This window comes from Malaclemys terrapin, chromosome 8 (assembly GCF_027887155.1).
Source record: "Malaclemys terrapin pileata isolate rMalTer1 chromosome 8, rMalTer1.hap1, whole genome shotgun sequence".
In the NCBI taxonomy this organism is placed as follows: Eukaryota; Metazoa; Chordata; order Testudines; family Emydidae; genus Malaclemys; species Malaclemys terrapin.
Window position 1 is genome coordinate 33,621,259 of NC_071512.1, and position 26,400 is coordinate 33,647,658.

Here is a 26,400-nt window from a genome sequence, read left to right on the forward strand (position 1 = left end):
AACCCTAAATTGGGCAATTATGGAATAACCCACCCAGCAGAGAAGTTTCTTCCTATCCCAGTCAGATGTTGGCTTATGCTCTGAAACATGAGGGTTTATAGTTTTTCAAAACTTTTGAAATTCAAATCCTACAAGTATGCAACTCTAAAGCTTGGGGATGCTAGAAAATACTGCATACGGTCTTTTGCTGTATCATCTGTCTAGCCCTTAAAGACACAGTACTATATTTGTTTTGTGGAGTGGTCCTTATGCTTTAGTATTTGCAGTGGATTATTTGTTTTGAGCATCCCTACCCCAGACTTGAGTTCATTGGGCTAATACTTGAAGCTCACCTCACTGTAGAGTCCGAAGATCCGGTTACAATGACTCTCTCGTCATACTGCAGGCAGAGAACGGAGCCAGTGTGCCCTGTTAATATTTTCAAACATTCCAAGCTTGTCTTATCCCAAATCTGTCAAAAACAAAGATATGGGTTGAAATTTTGTCTTTCACTATTTGAAGAGAAGACCAGTTGTGGCAAAGAGAATCCATGAGCAATCCAGCATGCACATTCTCTTGCAGGTGTGGACCTTGAGCCTTCGCTTCTGTTTTTATGTTCTCCTGCCTTGCCAAGGAGACAAGCACATACTGGACAGATCTATGAAACTGCCAACCATGAGAAAGAAGTTTGTCGCCCATAAGGAAACATTTTGTTTCATAGGGAAAGAGCAGAAATTAGCAATAATCCAAACCATTAACAAAACCATAGGATGCAGCCAAGCAAGGGGGCACAAGCCATCTGTTTACAGTAAACCTGATTTCACAGACTGTGTTGATTTTCAATCTGGTCAAAATTGCCATGACTGGCAGTCCACATCACTCATGAGGCAACACACAAGCAGGGATATGTTACCAGCTTCCCCTGAGAGAGCATGCAAAACATGCCATCCTCAGAAAGTGCTGCACAAACACCACTATCCCACAACAAGACAGGAGAGATGGGCCCCAAGGAAACAAGCAGCACCTGACAGCCTCCTTTCCAAGTTTAAAGCCAAGACAGAGGCAGTGGCTCATCTCTCTAAATAAAGAGGAAGGAAGTGTATTACCTTGATGGAGTTATCCCGTAGGCCACTGATGATCTTTTCATCATCATACTGTAAACAGTAGACACCTTTGCTATTTTCAGAGCGGCACTGAATTCTTTGCAAGTTGTGTCGTCCACATCGCCAGTTAGATTCTATAGTCTAGAAAGAGAAAAACTATTTATACCAAGTGATGAATAAAGCAGTGTATGTTTGTTAAAACCATGATTTCTTGGACAAAAATATGACTTGGATTTTCACCTCAAGTAAAATTCCTCCATGAGCACTGACATATTTGGTTCTATTGGGGCTATGTACTTTTAAATCATGAGCATATTTCCAATAGCAAATATGTAAAATAGGACTAATTAGAATTATGACTTTTGCATTTTGTCAAGACAAAGCTATAACTTTTTGTCATTGTTACAACCATCAATCTTGCATCAGGGTCTCTAATGCTTGACTTAGGCAGATCCCTTTCTATAATGGGAAAAATTCAGTTTGATCATTTAATTAATCCCATCATCTGATATAGGTTATACAAAGCCTCTGTTTTTATAATTCAGGGACATCACACTACACTCAGTCTCATTTGGGAGGGTGAACAACAATACAAATTTGTTTGAAGTCCAAAATGGAGGTCACATCTGTTTTGAAAACTTCAACTAAACGTGTCAAATAGCAAAATATAGTAACTGATGCTGTTTTTCTTAGGAACCAACTTTGTGAAATGTTTTCGTTATACATCTCATTTTAAACCCTGATGAAAACCAAGAAAAAAATAAAATGAAAACATGAAATAGGGACTATTATAAAAATGAAAATTTACTATTGGGAAATTGCCTTTAAATTACTTATAAGATGTTATCCACTATGTGTTCTTCCTAAAATTCTCTTTTAAATATGAAATAATTCAGCCTCTCACTTTGATTTTGTGGTGTATACTTTGCTGGGGAAATAGAAAATTCAAATCTGGTATATTTTAACAATAGGCTGTAATCAATTTAACGTTAAAAGCAGATTTACGTTCCATCTTTTAATAAACTTTACATTGGCGACAGGACACATGCTGAGCCATTTCAAAGAAATCAGGAATCCTGTTTAGAAGATTTATAATAGTAATCATAAAAATCAGTGGAATGGAACAAACAAAAAACTACAGCACAACATATGGAATCCCTAGCTACACTGGGGTATTAATCACCCTCTGTTAACACACAGAAAAACAGGTAAGTCATATGATAGATTGCAATGTTTGAAAGAGGAAAAAACAGGTGAATGGGAATTGAGCAGTTGATGAACTGAAGATTTGTTCTGGAGAGCTTACTTATTGATACCTTGATGCTATACTCAATTTATAATCTCCATTCCCCCTTCTAGCCCCTCAGGGCACTCCTACTAAAGCATCTCATCTCTGAATCAGAGTTCTGAACTATGTTTTGTCCCTCCTGGTTTCCCCCCAAAAGCCTGCAAAACCACCCAAGAACATAAAACTGATTTTTTCAAGGACAAATCAAGACACAAATTTGATTTAATTTAAAAAAAAAATGTTGCTGTCCAATGGTATATCATAACGCATTCTAGGGAGACCACATACCTATTTACCCCACCAACACTCTTCCTGAAGTGCCAGAAGGGTACAATTGGCTTACACAAGATAAGAGATGGTGGTAAGCAAAACAGCAAGCTATGCTGTCAAATCATCCACTTTTTTCCCTGCCCTTTGGTGACATTTACAAGAAAATTAAGGCAGGAAGACAGTTTTCATTTTCAGAGCAGCAATACTGGTCAGCCAATGCTTCCAAGTTTTTCAAACTGTGCATCAGCAACTTGTACATTGAGCATTAAATAATTATGCTCTGCTTGTATGTATTGAGTTTTTGACCACCATGCCAGATTCAGCCCTGGGAGTCTATTGTAATGTGCCTGGCAGAGATCAGATTGCTCATTACAATATTTGATTAGGTTTATTTGGTTTAGGGTTTTTTGCAGGGGGAAGAGGTAGCCATTTAATTTTTGGTTTACCGTATTTAGCTATGTTTGTTTATTTAAAAGGTGATATTAATCACCTGCCCTCTGAAGGTCAATATCATTTAATGTTCTGGGAACAGAAGAAAAGACATTCATTTTAATTCATTCACTGTTTCTATTTAGTTCAATGCTCAAAATTTCACCAATGGAAGCTACTTAATAAGGTTACCATATGTAAATGTTGGCTACAAATGAAGGAAACTGAAATAATTTATACATTTGTCTGAGCACTATGAAGCAGTAAGTCATGTGCAGGTGTATATTTTAATTCTATGCATCGATGTCATTTCATTTAGACATTATGTGGTGTGGCTACTGTGGGAAAATATTTCATGTTTTTGAGAACCTGTAAAATCCCCTTACACGGCATAAATTTTCAATATACTGGGAAAGTAGCCACCATACACAGAGAATATACAGCAGCATTACAATTTGCAATAGAGTGGAAACAGATGTGAGTATAGAGAAATAACATTTTAGATGACAAATACAGCTGAGTGGGTGGGCAACTTGGAAGACCCTCTACAAAGGAGCATGTTAAATACAGTACTTGCAACCACATAAAAGCTTCTTGCTATATGAAATTTCGGTTGTTACTCAAAGGTGAAGCTGACAAAAGATTTCACCTGCAACCTCCTCAAGCAGATATTTTAAAATAAATTCTGTGTATGCAGAGTGGGTAGGTATTTGTATGGAAGGAGTTATTACATTTTATGCACTACAGCAAACGTTATGGAATTAATGCTACAGAAATCCAAGGTTCCTTCACACAATTAAATTACAAAACCTCTGCCACTTACCACCTGTAATTTTTATATACATCACCTCAATAAAGCTTCAAATAAAATAATAATAAAACCTCCTCTAAACTCAGTTTCCAGAACTACAAGCCAGACAAACTTAAATGCTGGGAAATACCAGTTTCCTACAGCATATACACACCCACAGTTTCACACACTTCGATAACCAAAGTCAAAAACAGGAGAATCAGTAGTTAAAAGTAGCTATCAAATACACTGTACTCTCACAGGATAATAAACTAGAGGAAACTCTCATCCAACCAGAGCAGATAATTTAATTCAAGGTAATTTGAAATCATTCATTTTAATCATGAAAAAGAATAAAACAAAATTTTGATTTGGTTTTGTTTCCTAGAAAAGTTATCTCCAAAAGTTATTTCCATCTTCCTTTCTGGATATCTGGGATATGCTAGGAAAGAAGCCAGAACATCTCCGATGGCAGGTGTATGACTGGTCAGATAGAAGAACATGAAAAAGGGGATGGCTGAAAGAATCCATCTGTCCAACAGTACACAGAGAGAGAAAACTAACGGGCTTTAACATAGAAGATATGCGAAGAGCGGCCCAGAACAGACAGGGATGATAGAGCCTTGTTAGTGCTCTAAGCAACGTCTGATGGTAGGGAAAGGATTCAGATTCAGAAGTGTTCTTTTTCCTGGGTTAAGCATCACAATATTTATATTATCCATGGGATGTGTTAAAAATATAGATTATCCACCTGCTAGGTTATGTTCATTTGTTTGAAAACACACATTTGCCTTAATTATTTTTTGACCGTCATATGTGTTATAGTAAAAAGTGCACTTGGTTCACCCTCACAGGCAGAGGTGAATTTGTATCTCCTGCAGCACAAATAGGAGTCACCCACTGGTGAAGGGCATGGGACAGCATCATTTCCATGCTTCCCTGGGGGAACCATTTTAAGTTCCTTCAGTTTACTTGCTAAAACATTAGTAACAGTTAGAGGGATTTTCCTCCTGAAATATTACAAGCTTTTGTGGCAACAGCAACAGCAGCCGAAGACCTGCCATCCCACCCACATTCCTCCTTCTGCTAACTGACTAATTAAAAATTAAATACCCACTAGAGACATCTATGGACATCACCTGGGTGAGAAACCCTGGCACACCTCAGAAAAGAAGAGCACATCCTGAAATTCTTACCAGCATGCTGGCCCTGTGCCCTGCTTGGGAACTTCATTTTTCACATGAGCTCCCTGCGATGGAAGAGAGCTTCCTCCATCTCCGATTCCACCCCATGTAAGTACGCAGGAGGCAGGTTTGTTAAGAGACAGTACAGCACTTATTAACTGCACAAGCTTTCAATAGACAGTCTGCTCAAGCTTGTGGAGACATCCAGTTTACACTGGGCATGCACAGAGGTTTAACAGGCATAGCACTTCCATCTTAATAACTTGATATAGAATCATAGATGTGTAGGGCTGGAGAGAGGTCATCTAATCGAGCCCTGTACTCTGAGGCAGGACCAATTACTCCTAAAACCACCCCAACAGATTTTTGCCTAATTTGTTTTTAAAAATCTCCAATGACAGGGATTCCACAATTTCCCTTGGAAGTCTATTCCAGTGCTTAACCATCCTTACAGTTGGAAAGTTTTTTCCTAATAATATCTAACCTAATTCGCCTTTGCTGAAAATTAAGCCCCTTAATTCTTGTCCTACCTTCAGTGGACATGCAGAACAACTGATCAAATATGTTAAGGGCTGTTACAAAAAGAAAGTGAAGACCTAACAGATCCCCTGGCCCCCATAACTTCTTTTTTGAAGACTAAACATGCCCAGCTGTTTGTTTTTTTTTAACCCTTCCTCACAGGTCAGGTTTTCTAAACCTATCATATTTGTAACTCTTGTTTGTCCACATCTTTCCCAAAGTGTCACGCCCAGGCCTGGACACAGAACTTCAGTTAAGGCCTCACCAGTGCCAAGCACACTGGGACAATTACCTCCCATGTCTTACATACAACACTCCTGCTAAAACATAGAATCCTAGACTATCAGGGATGGAAGGGACCTCAGGAGGTCTAGTCCAACCCCCTGCTCAAAGCAGGACCAATCCCCAACTAAATCATCCTAGCCAGGGCTTTGTCAAGCCTGACCTTAAAAACCTCTAAGGAGGGAGATTCCACCACCTACCTAGGTAACCCATTCCAGTGCTTCACCACCTTCCCAGTGAAAAAGTTTTTCCTAATATCCAACCTAAACCTCCCCCACTGCAACTTGAGACCATTACTACTTGTTCTGTCATCTGGTACCACTGAGAACAGTCTAGATCCATCCTCTTTGGAACCCCCTTTCAGGTAGTTGAAAGCAGCTATCAAATCCCCCCCTCATTCTTCTCTTCTGCAGATTAAATAATCCCAGTTCTCTCAGCCTCTCCTCAGAAGTCATGTGCTCCAGCCCCCTAATCATTTTTATTGCCCTTCGCTGAACTCTTTCCAGTTTTTCCACATTATTCTTGTAGTGGGGGGCCCAAAACTGGACACAGTACTCCAGATGAGGTCTCACTAATGCCGAATAGAGGGGAATGATCTCGTCCCTCGATCTGCTGGCAATTCTCCTACTTATACAGCCCAAAATGCCACTAGCCTTCTTGGCAACAAGGGCTCACTGTTGACTCATATCCAGCTTCTCACGCACTGTAACCTCTAGGTCCTTTTCTGCAGAACTGCTGCCTAGCCATTCGGTCCCTAGTCTGTAGCAGTGCATGGGATTCTTCCATCCTAGAGTGCAGGACTCTGCACTTGTCCTTGTTGAACCTCATCAGATTTCTTTTGGCCCATTCCTCTAATTTGTTAGGTCCCTCTGTATCCTATCCCTACCCTACCCTCCAGCGTATCTACCCCTCCTCCCAGTTTAGTGTAATCTGCAAGCTTGCTGAGGGTGCAATCCACGCCATTCTCCAGATCATTAATGAAGATACTGAACAAAATCGGCCCCAGGACCAACCCTTGGGGCACTCTGCTTGATACCGGCTGCCAACTAGACATGGAGCCATTGATCAGTACCCATTGAGCCCGACGATCTAGCCAGCTTTCTATCCACCTTATAGTCCACCCCAGAATGAATTAGCCCCCCCCCTTTTTTTTGCATCACATTGTTGGCTCAGATTCAATTTATAATCCACTATAACTCCTTTTCAGCAGTATTATTGCCTAACTAGTTATTTCACATTTTGCATTTGAGTTTTCCTTTACTTTCCACTTGTCTTTATTGATTTTCATCTTGTTGACTTCAGACTCTCCAATCTGTCACGGTCTTTTTGAATTCTAATCCTGTCCTCCAAAGTGCTTGTGATCTCTCCCACTGTGGCATCACCTGCAAATTTTATAAACATACTCTCCACTCTATTAGCCAAGTCATTAACGTAAATATTGATCAGTACTGGACCCAGGACAGACCCCTGCAAGACACCACTACATACGTCCTCCCAGTTTGACAGTAAACCATTGATCATTACTCTGAATATAGTCTTTCAATAAGTTATGCACCCTATCTTATAGTAATTTCATCTAGACCACATTTTCTGAGTTTGCTTATGAGAATGTCAAGTGGGACTGTGTCAAAATCCTTACAAAAAAAGAGATGCATCAAATCTACAGCTTCCCCCTACCTACTAGTGCAGTAACCCTCTCAAAGATGAAAATTAGATGGATTTGGCATGATTTGTATCTTGATAAATTCATGTTGCCATTTGCGTATTACCCTATTATCTTCTAGGTGCTTACAAATTGATTAATAATTTGTTCCAGTATGTTTCCAGGTATTGAAGTTAGACTGAGTGATCTATAATTCTCTGGGTCCTCTCTGTTCCCCAAGCCTAGAGCCATAAGAACCTCATGACTGCTGGGAATCTTTCCACTACTTTACCCCAGCCTGCATTTTTTGGATCTTACTCCTGTGAGTAGCTCTGGTGTCTCCCTCTCCTGTAGAATTTTCTATGTAACTGCAGAGTTAAATTTACATGAGTCTTGCTGCATCACTGCCCCCCAGGATTCTGAAGAGCAGACGAGAAAATGAGCAGAGTTGTCACTTTCACTCAGCTACTGCTTAGGAAAGGTAGAAGCAGCAGCTGTGTCACTGGAGCTGTATGCCTGCAGCCAGAGCTGTCCCTAGGGTACAGCAAATCAGGGCACCTGCCCCAGGCCCCATGCTTTGGGGGGCCCCCCGATTTGTGAGGATGCGGGTGAGCAAAGAGCCCCCCTATCAACTCCCCCCGCTCCTCAGCACCTCCTGGCCGCCGGCAGGCCCCTCAGATCAGTGCCTCTCCCTCCCTCCCAGCGCCTACTGCCAATCAGCTGTTTCACTGCATCTGGAGACGCTAGGGGGGAGAGGAGAGGCGCGAGGGTGCAGCACGCTCGAGGGAGGGGATAGAGCTGGGGAGAGGGAGGGGTAAGAGGCATGGCGGGAAGAGGGGGACTTTGGGGGAAGGGGTGGAGTGAGGGTGGGGCCTGGGCAGAGCGAGGGTGAAGGGGGGTTTGCCAGATAGAAACTCAGCGCCTATGTCCCAGACCCCGCACCCTCCTTGGCACAGCCCTGCCTGCAACCTCATTAAATGCATGCATCAGGTCACATTCATAAAGTTCTCTTCACAAGCACAAGAGAATTTGTTTAATTTTTAAATATAAGCTTATATTCTGTAGAAATTGATGGCTTAGGGTCTATTCACCAAGAAAGTTCCCACTTTATCATGGGTAAACCATTAACTGAAAATACAAGCGAGACTGTCAAGGAGGAAAGGGAAGGATTAGCTTAGAAAAATGACTGCAACCATTTTATCCTTATGAGTAATGAAAAGTTATTTTATCACAATTACCTCCTTCGATAAAATAAATTGAAGAAATACATCTCCACTGGTATAAAGGTTCAACAGGTAAATCTGTAGAACATAAGATTAAATTAAAAATAAAAAACAGTATGAAATCAGCTAGGTAGGCTGATGACTTTTACAGGAGCTAGAAACAACTAGCTTGGTAAAAAAAACTTCATTAAGTGTCTTAGTAACGTTACCAAAAATGAATTTCTATTATTCTGTTTTTATGTCCTTATTTAGATATATCATACATATAGATTCAGAATAAGTTTTAATAAAGACATAAAAAGTTCACCTTTGCTGAAAATGCACCAGAAAACATTCCCCGTGAGTGAATCAAAGGCTTCCTGTCTTGCTTTAATAATCATCTTGGACAGGATAATCAAGACATGCTTTCAAGAACTGTCTGCAATAAAGCAAGGCTAACAATTAGGGAGATAATGCTGAAAGCCAAGCTAGATCTGAGTATGACATGTGCCTGGTTCAATTTTGGGTAAATCATGCTTACATTATAAATTCAAAGATCAGAAGAGGACAAAACATGGCAAAAGGTAAGGGAGTCTGAAAAATTCACTCATCAACTCACTAGAACAGTGAAAAAGCTTTACCTTGTGAGTATCAGGGCTGAAGTTATTAAATTCTGCAGAATTTAAGACCTAAATATTAAATCTGTTATCTGAAGGCTTGAAAAAATCACTACACAACTACAAGATAGCCTGTTAGCCAGAGAGAGAGAGAGAGAGAGTGTAATATGGGGGACTGCAGAGCACCAGCAATGTATTAGTGAGTAGACCTACCCCCAGCCGCTGGTAAGAAGAAGAGTGCTAGAAATATTGAAGATGTATACACCTGCACTGAGACTGAGAAAGAAGTGGGAGGCGGACCTGTGGAAAGTCTCTGGATACAAGGAGTAAAAAAAAGGGTGATGTCATGGTAGGCATCTAATATAGACCACCTAACCAGGATGAAGAGGGGTATGAGTTTATTTTTTAAACAACTAACAAAATCATTCAAAACACAGGACTTGGTGGTTATGTGCCCTGCTGTATTATTTTCCCCACAGATATCTGGGTAGTTGAAGTCTCCCATCACAATCATGCTGGAAAGGCATATTGAGTGGGGTCCTGCAGAGATCTGTCCTGGGTCTGGTTCTATACAATATCTTCATAAATGATTTAGATAATTGCATAGAGAATACACTTATAAAGTCTGCAGATAGATACCAAGCTGGGAGGGGTTGCAAGCACTTTGGAGGGTAGAATTAAAAATGACCAGACAAACTGGAGAAATGGTCTGAAATAAATAAGATGATATTTAATACAGACAAATGCAAAGTACTACACTTAGGAAGGAATAATCAACTACACAAACACAAAATGGGAAATGACTTCCCATGACTATAGAAAAGGAACTGGGGGTTCTAGTAGATCACAAACTAAAGATGCGTCAACATGTAATATTGTTGCAAACAAAAAAGTGAACATCATTCTGGGACGTATTATCAGCAGTGTTGTAAGCAAGACACACTACTTCACACTAACAAGGCCTCCACTGGAGTACTGTGTCCAGCTCTTGTCACCACACTTCTGGAAAGATGTAGACAAACTGGAGAAAGTCCAGAGGAGAGTAACAAAAAAGATTAAAGGTCCAGAAAACATGACTTATGAGGAAAGATTGAAAAAACTGAATTTATTTAGTCTCGAGAAGATAGCAATCTTCCAGTACGTAAAAGGCTGTTATAAAGAGGAGGGTGATAAATTTTTCTCCTTAACCACTGAGGACAAGACAAGAAGTAATGTGCTTTAATTGCAGTAAAGAAGATTTAGGTAAGACATTAGGAAAAACTTCCTAACTGTAAAGGTAGCTAAGCTCCAGAATAAATTACCTAGGGAGGCTGTGGAATCTCTGTCACTGGAAGTTTAATAACAGGTTAGACAAACAAACACCTGTCCGGGATGGTCTAGATAATACTTAGTTCTGCCTCAGTGCAGGGAACTGGACTAGTGACCCACTGAGGTCCCTTCCAGTCCTACATTTCTATGATTCTATGTATCTACATTTCGTTGGTCTGTTTACATCACTGAACAGATAGCACAGGCAAAGCAGATTTCACTTTGCTTGGCTATCAGTGTAAAAACTTTTAAATAATTTAAATTACATCCAAATAAAGATAGCTGCTCAAATGATGCGATACTATCCCTGGTAAGGACTGCAAACTGAAAAGACCACAAACTACCTTTTGGAAGAAGCAGATATCAAGGTAAGTATTTCCCCAGCAAGGATTCTAGAAACCTTGTAACTCAAATACATGGAAATTAAATCAACATGACACCTTCCAGACATAAGAAGTCATGCCTTCTTGACAGCAGGGAGAGATCGATAGCTGATTTTTTTTTTTTTTTTTTTTTTATTGGTAATGATGCCTGAGCAACATAATTCAATCCCTTCCAGCTCTCCAGGGGAGATTAAAAAAAAAAAAAAAAACACCTTACAACCCAAGGGCAAGGAAAATGGGGAGGGAAAGCGTGAGAGTTACTGCAATGATATATGCATCAATAATAAACAGAACAGCTGACAGTACACAACTATCCAACAAAGGCTATATTACACATTTTGCTTTCCATTTGAGATTTACATCACTATTTAATAACTGACTTTGTGATACCATGAAAAATATAGTTAGAAATATATTGAACTAGATACTTATTTGGCCACCCTGGCTGTTGTCTGAGCACATCCTACATGCTTAAAAACACACTCAAGCATCCCCCTATTTGTCAATAGTTTCATTTAAGGAAACTTAACTACCCTTTAAAAAAACCTACCACTAATGATAAGCTCTCAAACGAAGATAACTTGGATGTATACAGCTGGCCAGATTTTTCAACAAATTTTCAGTCATCTCACTCCAATACTGTAAATGTTACTATAAAAATGTACATCTCTACCCCAATATAACGCGACCCAATATAACACAAATTCGGATATAATGCGGTAAAGCAGTGCTGGGTGGGGGGCGGGGGGGGCGCGCTGCGCACTCCGGTGGATCAAAGCAAGTTCAATATAACACGGTTTCACCTATAACGCGGTAAGGTTTTTTGGCTCCCGAGGACAGCGTTAGATCGAGGTAGAGGTGTATTTCCTTTGAAGTAGAGCTTTGGCAAAAAAACAAACAGTAAAGATCTTTCCCCACCTAATCTTAGTAATGACTCCACTGAAGAGCCTCTTTCCTCTTCATGTTTTGTCTCTTATGGCCAAGATTTTAAAAGCTAGCTTGTATTTTTTTTAAATATGAACTCCCTTAACTATTGGAAGAACACATGGAGTCTATTTGATGGCCTAGCCACATTCTTTCGGGGAAATCTCATTTGATATTCTCATTGTAATTAAGCAGATTACAGTCTCCACAGAAGCAAGATGAAGGACCTTCTCTTGCATTTCAGGATATGAAGAACATGTACAAATAATCTTCTTGACAGACCATGAGGAATAGATTATATTTGTGCTAATTCTAAAGGGATATATTAGTCCAGCTTCATAGATCATATGGAAAAGGTCCAGGGACTTGGAGTTGTGATATCAAAACTATAAAACTTACCCTATTATTTGGCAATTTGCCTATTACTGTAGTCCATTTAAAACAGTTTATCCGCACCACAATATTTGTGGACTGTTTCCAAGTACAGAGTTAACCGGACAAACTCAGATGATCTCCACACAAACAGATTTTGCAAACCCACATTTCGTTTTCTCAAACACAACACTAGTTTTCCCTTTAAGGGAGTTCCTAAAGTACTTAGCTTGGGTGTTCAGCACCAATTGATTTGGAAACACCTGAAATTACTGGACTACTTCTTATTAAATAAAACCTAATTAAATATTTGGCCTCATTTACTTTTCACAGTAGAGGTGGAGAGAGTTGCATGCCTTTTTTCAGGAATTTGTTTCAGATCTCTAAAGTGTCCCTTCTCATTCAATGATTGCAGAAGTGACAGTATATTCTAGAAATGTATTTGGCAGAGAACAGATATTGGCACTAATAAATTTTCAGAGAGGCAAAGGAGCCTCAATTTGCCAAATCATAGGCTGTATTACCTTGCAGCTATTATCACCTGGTGGCTGCATGGACTTTTGACCCCAAATGCTAATAGAACCCAAGGGAAAGAATTAAATTAGCTCTTTATCCATCCCTCATTTTTGCTTCCAATTGTCAATTTGTTTAGATTACTTTTTGAATTCTGTCATTCAGTCAATCCAATGGAGAAAGACCATTTTTCTGCTGCACTTATCCTCACTTATGACCCCAATTTAGTACCAGCTGCATAAATTAATGAAATCCCTTTTGTTGTTAAAATAGTTTAACAATGGGTTCTGGTTTATCCTTGTACCTTGCATGTGAAATGTTGATAGTGAGAAGTCAGTCATAATGTACATTTTGTTACACTAAAAATGTGGTCTTCAGGTAAATATCTTGAAAAAACATGTTTTTGCCTTCTGAGTGCTAATGTGATAGTCACCAGGAAAACAACTTAAGTGGTGTGCCAAAGATGGATACTGAATTTAGAGTTACTGTGGAAAGGTAGGGATCAAAGCGCTTACACAGGATGATGTTACAGATAGATATTATAGAACAAGGTTTGAAGTAAGAGAACAACACTGCTTTTAAAAATCAACAAGGATAGAAAATCCTTCAGACAATGAATGGCCCCTAAGATGAAGTCTGGTATTTTTACAGCAGTTTTCTGCATGATCTTTTGAAGAACTCAAGAATGGAGGGGATGAAATTAAATCATGCTGTACCCCTCTACCTCCACCCTTTTGTTATGTGACAAAGTTCCTCCTCTATCTTGGTGGGTCCTGTGCTTATTGGCGAATTTTCTTGCCTCAGAGTCACCATGTGGGTTGGGGAACAGCCCAGAGACCTTCCCCTCTGGAAGAACCCACAGTCCAGGTCAATTGGGAGGTTTGGGGGGAACCCGGGCCCGCCCTCTACTCCGGGTTCCAGCCAAGGGCCCTATGGACTGCAGCTGTCTATAGTGCCTCCTGTAACAGCTGCATGACAGCTACAACTCCCTGGGCTACTTCCCCATGGCCTCCTCCAAACACCTTCCTTATTCTCACCACAGGACCTTCCTCCTGGTGTCTGATAACGCTTGTGCTCCTCAGTCCTACAGCAGCACACCCTCTTGCTCCCAGCTCCTCACACTCGCACCACAAACTGAAGTGAGCTCCTTTTAAAACCCAGATGCCCCGATTAGCCTGCCTTAATTGATTCTAGCAGCTTCTTAATTGGGTCCAGGTGTCCTAATTAGCCTGCCTGCCTTAACTGGTTCTAGCAGGTTCCTGATTACTCTAGTGCAGCCCCTGCTCTGGTCACTCAGGGAACAGAAAACTACTCATCCAGTGACCAGTATATTTGCCCTCTACCAGACTCCTGTACCCCACTGGTCTGGGTCTGTCACAGTTAGCAATACCTAGAGAAAAGGGGTCCAAGTGCTGTAGCTGGCTTTTTGTGTTGCAGACTTTCTGATTGAAGGACTGTGTCAACAACTTGTTCTGAGAGTCCACAGGGAGAGAGCCCTTATGAATCATACCTTACAGAGACATTTATTGGAAGAATTAGAAATGATGGGACCTTAGAAGAGAAAAAATTATCCGACCCTTGACTACTAGCTCAAGAAATTCAGGGTACTAAAAGCATCAACCCTAATCCAGGATGGAAACATCTGGAACATGTGAACATTTCCCAGGGCTTAAATTGAAAAGAAACATTTGAGCATAGAGAACAAGTCCCAAGTTGCACAACTCCTCAACCCATCTACAGTCTTCCCTCCAAATTAGCAACTTCATAGGACCAAGACTAGGAAAATTTTGCTGGTATAAGCTGAATGCTTCGGATTCTGGAAGTGAGAGTTGGCTTAACAAGAGAGACTCCATATCCTTAAAAGTCTAGACAAAGACATGTCTGTTTCCTGAATATGGACAAGCTATGGCTTACACTGATTTTGGGTAGAGTGAATTCCAGAGTGAGAGCCTGTAAGTGAAAGACCTGGCTTCCTTTGAGTAGTTAGCTTAGGTGTCCTGGACAAATAAAGATGGCATGTTAAGTAGGAGTGAGTGTCTGGTGCAGCCAACACCCATGTGGGGTTTGGTGGGTGGTAGCCAGCCCCTTGAATTCACCTGATGTCGCTGACAGCCAGTAAAGAGTATAGACTAGCGTTTTATAAATTTACAAATCTTAAGGCCAGAAAGGACAGTTATGATCTCTAGTCTGACATCCTGAATAAACATTACAACTTAGTATTCCACCCAGTGATTCCTACATCAAGCTCGTAACTTGTGATTGAGATGGAGCATGTCTTTTAGAGAGACCTCTAATCTTGATTTAAAGATTTCAGGAGGTGGAGAAGCCACAAAATCCCTAAGAAAGCTGTTTCAATGGTTAATTGCCTTGACTGTTAAAAATTTATGCCTTATTTCTAAGTCTGACTCTGTCCAGCTTCGGCATCCAGGCATTGGATTTTATCATCTCTTTGTCTGCTACCTTAAAAAGCCCTTGACTGATCAAGCTACCTCTTCAAAGCCCTAAGGAGTCCCAGAGAAAAGTCAATGTTAAAATGGAATTATGGTTATAAGTTTGTATGAGTAATTTTGGGGAAAGACTTGATAGAATATTTTATTTTACAGACACCAAGCATTAGAAGGCCAGGACATTTTAAGTTAAGGATACCTGCAAAACACCAAAACGTTATGCAAGTATAGAAATGCAAGAGTTAAGGTTCTCTAAACCACCGTAACTCTGATCCTGTATGCTCACCTCCCTTCATGTGAGTTAAAGAGACAATCCATACCTTCTACCGGGCAAGGTTATATTCCATATTCAGCGTATGAATGTAAGTACCAGTTGCCGACTACAGAAATAGCATCTTCAAAGCCAGATTTCTCCTCTGCCCTTTAACATACCAGCTACACCAACAGCTTCCCACTTACCATACACATATGCCCCTCAACGCAATGTGCCACACCCAACCAACTACTCAGTATAGTTAAGAGACTACAGGAGAAACATTACCTACCACATATCACTTTCACGTATCCTTGTTCCAACAGAATACTCATTCACAGACAGCCACCTTATCCCTGTACATTTTACAAGTACTACACAGATTCCAGAGGAACCTCATTTAATGAAAAATGTGACAGGCCAGGACCAAATGTATTTTGAATGGCAGTTATGGGAGGAGAGTTACAGTTCAATAAAATACTTTGAGTCTACATTTCCAGATTTTGGAACACCTGGTATCTTTGCTTGTTGTGTTGGGGATTTTTTTGGCTTTGTTTTGTTTTGAAGATGTGAACTCTCAAAAATTTCCATGACATCAATTTTCTTTTAAATTTTTTTAGTACAGTGGGTCTTTAAGATACTGTTTTGAATTTACAATCTTAAGTTTAATTTTCTTGGAAACTTGTACAGTTACAAGAAAATGTCTCCATCAGACTTATAGATTTCACTGATATCGCCCCCGAACTTTGTAAGATCACTTAAAACACGCAAGGCTGGATTTTTTTTTATTATTATTTTTTATATTCAATCATAGATATCAGGGTGGGTTTTGGCTTTTTTTCGGCTTTTATGGCCGTTCATTTCCTGTCAGTTAGGGTAATCAGTTTCAAAACTTTCATATCTCTAACTCTGGCCAATAACAAAGATGCACAAAGGATGCAAGTAGTAAAAGAATTTTTAGGCCCAAATACTGCTATTTTTGCTACTTACTTGAATGGGAACAAGATCTGGCCCTTAATAATGGAGAAGGGGGCTCCAGCAAGAAATAAAACTGAAGCAATGGAGGGAAGCCTGCTGCCTAAGCCAGGTGACAATCACAGCAAAGCATGGGTTAACCAATACCAGAAGGATCTTATTTCAGGAAATCAACTTCAACCATGCTAAAAGAACTTGTATACAGAAGAGAAAAGGATAAAACAAGCTCTCTCACCACACAAGTATGTAAAGGTGTATGGTGCACAACCAACAAGTACTAATATCGTGGCTGATTTTATTTTGCTTAGGCTTTATTTTATGTTCAGATCTATACTTGAAAAAATCATTTGAAGTGTTATCAGTAGCTTATTAAAATATATATTTGAAAATGAGAGTTAGAGTTGATTTGCGGGGTAGCTAAATTTTACAGACAGGTTGGAGTTTTGAGTAATTTTGTTCATGAAGTGCTAGCCATACAAGCTCACATTTCCCATAACAGAATGATTCCATTATTTCACATCTGCCTTAACCAACAAACACGTTTCTTCACTAATGAATTTTGGACCAATAACTTTTATGTCCATCACCTGGCTGAAATAAATGCATTACAGTTTTTGGTCTAAGGAACACATTTTTATGGCAGATACATAGCTAACTGGATAAGACTAAGCTTTTCTTCTAATATGTGAACACCAAGATGACCTTAATCTGTCAAAAATATATACTGAAAAGTAAATAAGCCATAACTTTGTAGCTCTTTTACAAGGTAAGCAAAATATCACATTGTCAAACAAAAAGTCATTTCTGCCTCATCTTTATCCCTAAAACGCACGTTATAACCATATTGTAGACTCTTACTACAGTCATTCAAGAAAGACAACAAAATTCTGCACTCCTTGTAAGGACAGCTATATTTGTTATCTTAAGTCTCTTAAAATTAAGGGGGGAAATGAAAATATTAAATAGATCTTGGTATTTTAATGTTTAATATTAGAAGTTTAAATCTGAACTTTTAAAAAAGTTAGGATAATCAAGTTATATAGAAAAACTGGTTATACAGTATGCATGTGATTATCTTGGGGTGCACGAGATTATTAAATATTATAATTCTGTTAAGTCAGACTTGACAATTCATTTCTGAAAAGTCCCGAAGTCTTTCAGAAAAAGAAACATACTTCTAACATTGACATTACCAAGTTACCTTCATATTGTATTTACTCTATCCAATAAATTACTGCACATATTTACTGCATTTTCCTGGCAAATTAGAATTAGTACTAGAAATAGTGTAATCAATTACATAATGCATTATATTTAAAAATATACTCTTCAGGAATATATATCAGACTAACAAACGATCAGGAAAATGTACTAGCTTGAAAAAGTTATTTGCATTGAAAAAGTTGTGTTGGAAAACATACCTCTATATCCTGTATTATCTTTGGGTATAATGATCTGTAAAATGAATTTGGGGGGCCATCTGTGGGTCTGTTTTTAAACAGGTACTGATCCCTAACAAAGAACAAACAAAAAAAGTTATATTTTCCAGTATGACATTAAACCAAAAATCCCTGCACAATGGATAACTCTGCACTAAGCTAAAACGCAGCATATACATTCTCAAACAATACTTTTGATACCTTAAAGTCTGTTAACCCATGCAAAAGAATAACGGCTGTATTTAAAAATGTTTGAGGTTCAGAAAAGGATTGCTGGGTTTCCCACCTTTGACAGGTCTTGAGTCTGAGTCTGCAGTTTCATGGGCATGCTATTACAGAGCGCAGTAAAGCAAGAAGCTAGAGAGGAAAAACACACAGCGGAACCTCCCTTTCGATTTGCAAAAGATGGAAAACCCCCGTTTTCCCAAATCTGGAACAAAGTATTACCAGGAAAGAAATAAAATTTTTGAATTCTAATTAGCCATTTCGCAAAAGTTTAAGTGGCAATATTTCTCTTGACAAAGTACCTAACAAGCATATTTAGTAGCTTTCTGTACTCAGTGTTGCACGTTACAGTTCAGAGGTAATATGGATAAATATGCAAAACCTGCTACAGTGAGACTTTGCAGAGTAAAATTTACCATAAGAACTCAAAAAGTGAAAAGCAATGGGGTGGGCAGGGAAATCGAGCAAGATAACTGAAGAAAAAGGGAGCAGATTAAACCAATACAGGTTTTTAATACCACTTATGCCCCTCTCCCATCTATCCTAACCACCCCCACACTTCTCCACAGAAGATTTACGAGGACTAACAATACCATAAATTTACCTTTTGGCAGAACACTGGATTAGGGACATTTGTTACGAATAGCCTACAAAGCTGGGTGAATTAGTTTACATATTGCAGTAGTACTTACCAACCCCTTCTTTCAGAGAGCCCTTTCCACAGTGGATCAGTGCGCACCATTCTCTCAATCAATTTCTTCCATAGCATTCCCTCAGAGATAACTCTCTGCCATTCCTTACACACCAGCTCTGCTGCACAGAGCGATCTGGCATCAAGATAGGAAAGGATATTTTCTGCTATGTGATCTAAGCCTTGTTCTACAAAAAATAAGGACAATCAAAATGTCAGTCTTGACAGTAAACCACTAAATGATCTCAGCTTGTGAGGTACACTCAGGAAAAAGATAACATGGTTCTACTTAAGGCACTAGAGCAGCACTAACACAAATACTTGTTTTATAGAAGGGCTTAGTGCTGTATCATTATGGATAAATTACCTAACACTACACAAGAAAATAAAGTGGCATTATGATGTAACAAATCAAACTTGAAAATAAAGTACTAATAACCTGAGAAAAAACACACCAACTGCACTGAAAATTAAGCTTAGGAGTTAGATAAGAAAATACAACGACCAGTAAGGAAGCATTGAATTCAAAATGACACAAGAAGCAACATTTTGAACAAGTTAATAATTCTTTATTCTCTATTTCTAACATCTTTTGCATACCAGAATTCCACTCTATGAAAGCTGGGCTATGAAAGTAAACCAGAATTCACCACATTGCAATAATAGCACAACGATTATTCTGCAGCTTCTTTTCTGCTCCATATTCCACCACAGATGCGGGGCAGGAATGCTGAACTCTTTTTCAGAATATTAGAGTTTGCTAAATGACAACACAAATGAAACATTTCATATTTCTCTTCTCTTCCATTCTTCCTTTTTATGATTAATTCCTACCCTGGCAATGTAGAGTAAATGAACACAGTATATGATCAGATTCCTCTTGAGCAAAATGCAGACATATCCTTGTGAGATGGTCAGGAGAAGTATTGGAAAGGATGCTGTAGAACAGTATTTCTCAAATGTGGCCACCGTGGCCATCAGGGGGTTTTCTTGTGGCTACAGCCTCTTGGGCAGTGATTGGAGAGGAGGGGGGAGTGGCAAAGCATTCACCCCTTCCGGGGGGCCACCAGTAGGGGTTGGGCCCTGCCCCCCTCTGGAGCCACAAACACCAGTGGAGCAGACAGACAGCATGAGTTCTCCCCTTTCCCAAGGGCAGTGGGGCTCAGGCTTCCGGCTTCAGCCCTGGGGGGGTTGGGCAGCAGGCTCTGGCCATGGGGCTTTGGGTTCCAGCCACAGAGCTTCAGGCTCCATCCACCAGTCACGGGGCTTTGGGCTCCGGCCCCAGGCTCAACCCCCCTCCATCACCCATGGCCCCCCTTCTCCAGCCCTCCATTGCCCCTGGCCCCCGCTGCCTCACTACCCACCTCTCTATTCAGAGAATAATTTATCACCCAGATTGCCAGGGCTAAGTAAGTCTGCTGTGAAAAGCGATATTAAAAAAATATACAAATATCAGTTTTCATAGGAGCAGACTTACTAGCTAGCAAGTCAAAAAAAAGAAAACAGCAACCAAACCAAAAAAAAAAAAAAAAAAAAAAAAAAAAAAAAAGAGAAGAACATGCAAAGCACCTGATTTTGTTTCTATTCTGTTTAGGTCCAGTAATGAATGGATTTTTTACCATATTAAAAATAGCACAACTGTACATTATTTTTATTATCAAGTCTGAAAAAAAAATCCTACATAAATTACAATGATTTGTACATGTGCATATTTATTTGTTTTTCTTAAAGTAAATTAAGTATTTTAGGAAAAATTGTCAGCGCAGCCACCAGTAAGAGTTGGTGGCCGCACTCTAAGGCCACCAAAAAATTTCTGGTTTGAACCCCTGTCAGAACAGGAGTTCTCACAAGGGTTCTCCACCTCACAAGAGTTCTCCACTTTCTAATGTCAAGGTTAAACACCTTTTCCATTAAGCTGTTACCAGAACCTGAGAACATGCTACATGACCACTCCTGAACTTACTTCAGAAACTAAGGGTTCTTAACTGTATATTAAAGAGAGCACACACTTTAAGCCTTGTCTTCACTACTGCGCTGCAGTGGCGCTGATGTACTGTGTCCAGTTCTGGGCATGACACTTTAGGAAAGAGGTGGATAAATTGGAGAGTCCATAAGAGGAGCAACAAAAATGGTAAAAGGTTTGGAAAACCTGACCTATGAGGAAAAGTTACAAAAAAACTGGGTGTGTTTAATCTTGAGGAAAGATGGTATTGAGGGGGAGTTATCTTATAAGTCTTCAGATTTGTTAAGGTCTATTCTAAAGAGGATGGTGATAAATTGTTCTGCATGTCCAATGAAGGTAGGACAAGAAGTAATAAATTTTAGATATTAGGAAAAACTTTAAGTTTAAGGCTAGTTAAAGTTCCTTATGAGGCTTCCAAGGGAGGCTGTAGAATCCCCTCACTTGAAGTTTTTAAGAGCAGGTTGGACGAAGACATGCCAACGATGGTCCAGGGCTACTAGTCTTGCCTCAGCTCAGGAGGCTGGACTTGACCTCTGTCTGTTCCTTCCAGCCCTACATTTCTATGATTCTATAATTTATACAAAAGAATTTGGATAAACCTAATTTGACTTGGTAGCCGCAAAATCTGCATTATCTTTAGAAAGTGCTTTGTTATTGATTCTTGATTGCATGGATATCATTTAAAACAGCTCAATAGCCATTTCTTCTGCAATTTCCTCTTCCCTTCACCATTCATTAATTTCCACAGGGCTTGCCTAACTAATATGCAGTTCAGTGAAGGACTCTATAGAAACATTCTTAAATAGATCTCTTCTTAAATTAATACTGTTTTCATTGCTAGGTTTAAATTAGGCCATCAAGAGGTACAGTAGCAAGTGAAAAAAACTGTCACCCAGAAAATTTTACACTTGGCAAAGAAATCCTTGACATATACTATCTGCTACAATTTGACATATACTATCTGCTACAATTTGACATATACTATATGCTAAAGCTAAGGTATCTACACCTCTACCTCGATATAACGCGACCCAATATAACACGAATTCAGATATAACGCAGTAAAGCAGTGCTTCGGGGGAGGGGGCTGCACACTCTGGCGGATCAAAGCAAGTTCGATATAACACGGTTTCACCTATAACGCGGTAAGATTTTTTGGCTTCCGAGGACAGCGTTATATTGGGGTAGAGGTGTATACTGGAATTCTCTGATTAGTGCTATTTTTAATATGGTAAAAAATCCAGGCTCTTTGAAACGAGTAATGGACCTAACAGTGATTTCCCAGTGGACAAGTGATGGACCTCGCTCAGTAGGCCTTTTCACCAATCCACCAATGAAGCTTAAGTGTGCATATTCTTCTGAAAGTTGGATCCTAATTCTTTTAAAGGCTAATCTGAATATATATCCCTGACCTGCTGTCTAAATTGTTTCTACCTTTGTTCAACTTTAAATGAGCTCAAACTGCTTACAAGCTAGTACTCTTGATATAAATTAATATTTAGACTAAAGATAAAGTGCATAAGGGAATGCATGCAGCACCCCATATAAGTAATCAAATACACTGATGTACTGGAAAACCATTGGGTGCATCTCCACTGACTTCAGTGGAGTTGTATGTATCACTGACATTACCCAAAACATCTAAAAGTTTAACTTTGTAGTCCAGATGTAGAATACAGATGACCTTATCTGATGGGTTCTGTTATGAGGAAACATGGTACAGAACAATGACCTGCATCTGCCTGAGCAGGTGGGCTAGATTTTGGATATTTGTGTGTTTGGACTTGGCCAAGAGAATGTAGTTGATCTACAAGGTGTATCCAAGCAGTGGTCTAAAAAGGCAGCCATTTCAATATGCCTCTTCCAGTAATCAGAGTTTCAAGCTAGAAATTAATGTTCTCAGAATATAATTACATCTGCTGCAGAGTGCATGACAGCAGCAAGTGTAATTAGAAAACAACGACCACCTGGAAGAATGTCTTGTCTCAATTGCTGAATAAATGCATTAACTTCCCTGGTCAAGCCAATATTTGAGTAACTGATCTGGAAACTTGGAACTCTAGGGAACAGACTGAGAAATACAGAAAAACATATTTTCTTGATATGGCTTCTGGCATCTTTTGCAGCCAAAGAAGGGAGCTCTGCCAATGGGCTCTCATTTGGTATAACTTTGCTTTACTTGTGAGTCTCTTTTGACTCCATTGTCACAAAATGGCATTGCTAAAGTCTCTCTTTGGGCCCGGAAGTTTAGGTTTGTCAGAATCTGATGGTAAAGAATACGATTTAATCCTAGAGTCTGAGACTTTAATGGGCCCAGTGACTTCTGTGGCTTCATCCCCCACCGGAGTGGCTGAGGCCGGGGCTGGAGCTTCCCTCTCCCCCGCCACTTACAGCTGTGGGCTGGCGCCAGAGCTGTGTTATGTGTACTCCCCCCTCCCTCTCCAGCTGGGGCCTGGGCTTGGAGCTGTTCTTCCCCTCTTTCCCAATGGCCCGAGCTGTCCCCGCCCAGGAGCCATGGCTGGAGTTGGAGCTGTCCTTCCCCCCCGCCCTCCCACCAGCAGCAGCAGGAACAGTCAGTTGTGTGTCATTCTCCCTCCATCCCCCTGGCCCCCGCACTTGGGCTCTCAGTCAGGGTCCCCCAACAGTTATTTTTAGTAAAAGTCACGGACAGGTTGCCGGCTTCCATGAACTTCTATTTATTGCCTGTAACCTGTCCTTGACTTTTACTAAAAATAACTGAAAAAAATCATAACCTTACTAATGGAGTACCATTTTTGCCATCAGGAGCACTGGTGCAAGCTTATTGAACTATCTCTGAAGAGATGATGCTGGAATAGTATCTGTTCTCTCTGTGTAGTTAGAGGTATTTAAATTACAACATTACGCTGCCTTTATAAAGCCAAGATAAAGAGGGTTACCCAGTTCTGGGATTTATGATATAGTAGCTAAGGCAAAATGATTCTCTGGTGACATCCTGAGGATAGTTACCTGTATCCTTGGAGACAGGATGCTGAGGTTTCTCAACTGTTTCTCAAACTAAGCAATCAAATTCCTCAACGTTGCATTTATTTTTGGTCCAATTAATCTTACTGCAACATTAGAGTTTAACTTAGTCTTAAGAACATGGACTGCTTTTGCGTTTGGTCTAGCTGTAAAGATTTCTTATAAATATTGCTACTAGTGTAAATCATTCAATATTTGCTTTAAGATGACAGGCTCAAGATAATGAACCATGAGCTGTTATAATTGTCTTGTATAAAAAGTCATTCAAATAAATGGAGTAGGATAACTAATTCTCATTTACCTTTTCTTAATTTAAAAAGGGACTTGTCTACACTACCGCTTAAGTCCATGTAAGTCGCTCGGGGGTGGTTTTTTCATCCACTAAGTCAGTAACCCTGTCAAAGAAGGCAGTTAAGTTGGTTTGGCATGGATCTGTTCTTGACAAATCCAGGCTGGCTATTCCTTATAACCCTATTAGCCTCTAGGCGCTTACAAATTGATTGTTTAATAATTTGTTCCAGTATCTTTACAGATACACCTCTACCTCGATATAACGCTGTCCTCGGGAGCCAAAAAATCTTACCGCGTTATAGATGAAACCGCGCTATATTGAACTTGCTTTGATCCACCGGAGTGTGCAGCCCCCCGGAGCACTGCTTTACCACGTTATATCCAAATTCGTGTTATATCGGGTCGCATTATATCGGGGCAGAGGTGTATTGAAGTTCGGTTGACTAGTATGTAATTTCCTGGTTCGTCTCTGTTCTCCTTTGAAACAGGTACTATGTTTGCCCTGCATAAAATAAATGCTAACACTTCCGAGATTGCTTCAGCTAGTTCCTTAAATACCCTGCTGACTTGAATACATGTAACTTATCTAAATATTCTTTAACCTGGTCTTTCCCTATTTTGGTTTTCAATTCTTCCCCCTGGTTGTTAATATTAATTGTGTTGAGTATCTGGACACCATTAACTTTTTTAGTGAAGACAGATGCAAGAGAGGTATTAAACATCTTAGCCATCTTCATGTCATCAGTTATTAGCTCTCCTTCCCTGCTAAGTAGAGGACCTACACTTTCCTTCATCTCTCTTGCTCCTCATGTATTTAAAGAACCTTTTATGTCCCTTGCTAGGTGTAACTCATTTGCCTGATTTTGTCACTATATGCTTGTGTTATTCTTTGTACTCCTCCTCAGCAATTCATCCATGTTTCCACTTTTTGTAGGATTCCTTTTTGATTTTCAGATCATTAAAGAATTCCTGATGCAGCCATACTGGCCTTTTACTATTCGTCCTATCTTTCCTACATCACCAAGTTCAAACAAGCAAGCCTTTTTCAGTCAGAGGTTCCCAACTTTCATTGCCTCCAAAATGGCAATTCCTTTTCTGATTATGGATCTTCACTGATCAATTATCAGGACTTTACCAATAGCATCTGCTATGTCAGCACATTTAAGTAGACATTTGAGGTGTTCGATATAGCATGATCATTATGGTAAACTTGTTCTTCTAACCTGCACCTGTCCCACTAATTCTAGTACATATTGTAACTCTAATTTTCTAAATCCTGCTTTTCTTTAGGACAATTTTGCAAAAAGAAAGTTCTCTCATTTGATTTTGTGGCAAACAATAAGAACACCTTCACAGGCTAAAAATAAGGAAGGCAATAAAGCTGTACTAACTGGACTGTTTTCAGATTTTGATGCTGTGGGAGGTGTAGGAGGAAAGGAGAAATACACCCATATCTTAGAAGGGAAACATTTAATATAGTTGTAATATATTTTTTTGAGATTTCAGTAGAAAACTGCTAAACATTGCTGCTTAAGTCGACTTTTTAACAAGTTCAAATCAATAGCCTTAACAGTACTTATACAGAACTACATCTAGTGTCCAATTAATTAAATACCATATTCTCAATGCAGTATACTAACCATCCCAACACACAGGACAAGCAAATCAACATTTGACAAAGGAAAAATAAAATGCTTTTTACATTAGCATTAATAGCTCCCAAAGTGAATGGAGCACTGGATATGGCAATTAATCCTTTTACCCCGATACTGTAACATAGGGATTACTGGGAAAACAAAAAGGTTCCCAAGTTCCCATTCCGCTGTATTGTTTTCATCTCAAAAGCCTCTATACCAGTGCTTCTCGTACCGGTCCGCGAGCCATCGGCTGCCGGTCCGTGGCGAGTTTCCTCATAAGAGCGTCAAATAGGATAATAATATGGCACAGGTCCCTGGCACATTGGGGGAAAAAATTGCCGGTCCGCCACATCAGATAGCTTGAGAAGCACTGCTCTATACAGCCCCTGCTCCAGGTCCCACTCACTGACCTGCTCTCCAATTACTTGCTTAGTTTTCTCTACCCCTGTAATTCTACAAAAATACAGGGTAAAGATCTTAACGCACCTAACAGTGTTGGTATTTAGATAAATGGTTAGGTAAGCAATGACTCCACATACAATTAAAAGGTGATATAGCTCTGTTTAGCTGATCATTTAGTTGTATCACACCCTGCAACAACACTAAATACAAAAACTTTGGGATTAACTGTAAAAACTGAAGTCTACAGAACATTCTTTGCAATAGATCAC

General features: G+C 39.7%; 1 protein-coding gene across 9 annotated transcripts in view; it reads right to left on the reverse strand.

The window, feature by feature from the left end:
* The window catches only part of FBXW11 (F-box and WD repeat domain containing 11), a 134,118-nt gene that overhangs the window by 17,589 nt on the left and 90,129 nt on the right, over positions 1 to 26,400 (reverse strand). For all 9 annotated transcript variants that reach the window (XM_054037038.1, XM_054037037.1, XM_054037039.1 and 6 more), the window contains 4 exons: positions 18,837 to 19,023; positions 17,902 to 17,992; positions 1,086 to 1,223; positions 333 to 451 (listed from right to left, as the gene is read on the reverse strand). In XM_054037038.1, coding sequence (XP_053893013.1) covers positions 333 to 451; positions 1,086 to 1,223; positions 17,902 to 17,992; positions 18,837 to 19,023 — 535 coding nt within the window. The remainder of the gene's footprint in view (positions 1 to 332; positions 452 to 1,085; positions 1,224 to 17,901; positions 17,993 to 18,836; positions 19,024 to 26,400) is intronic.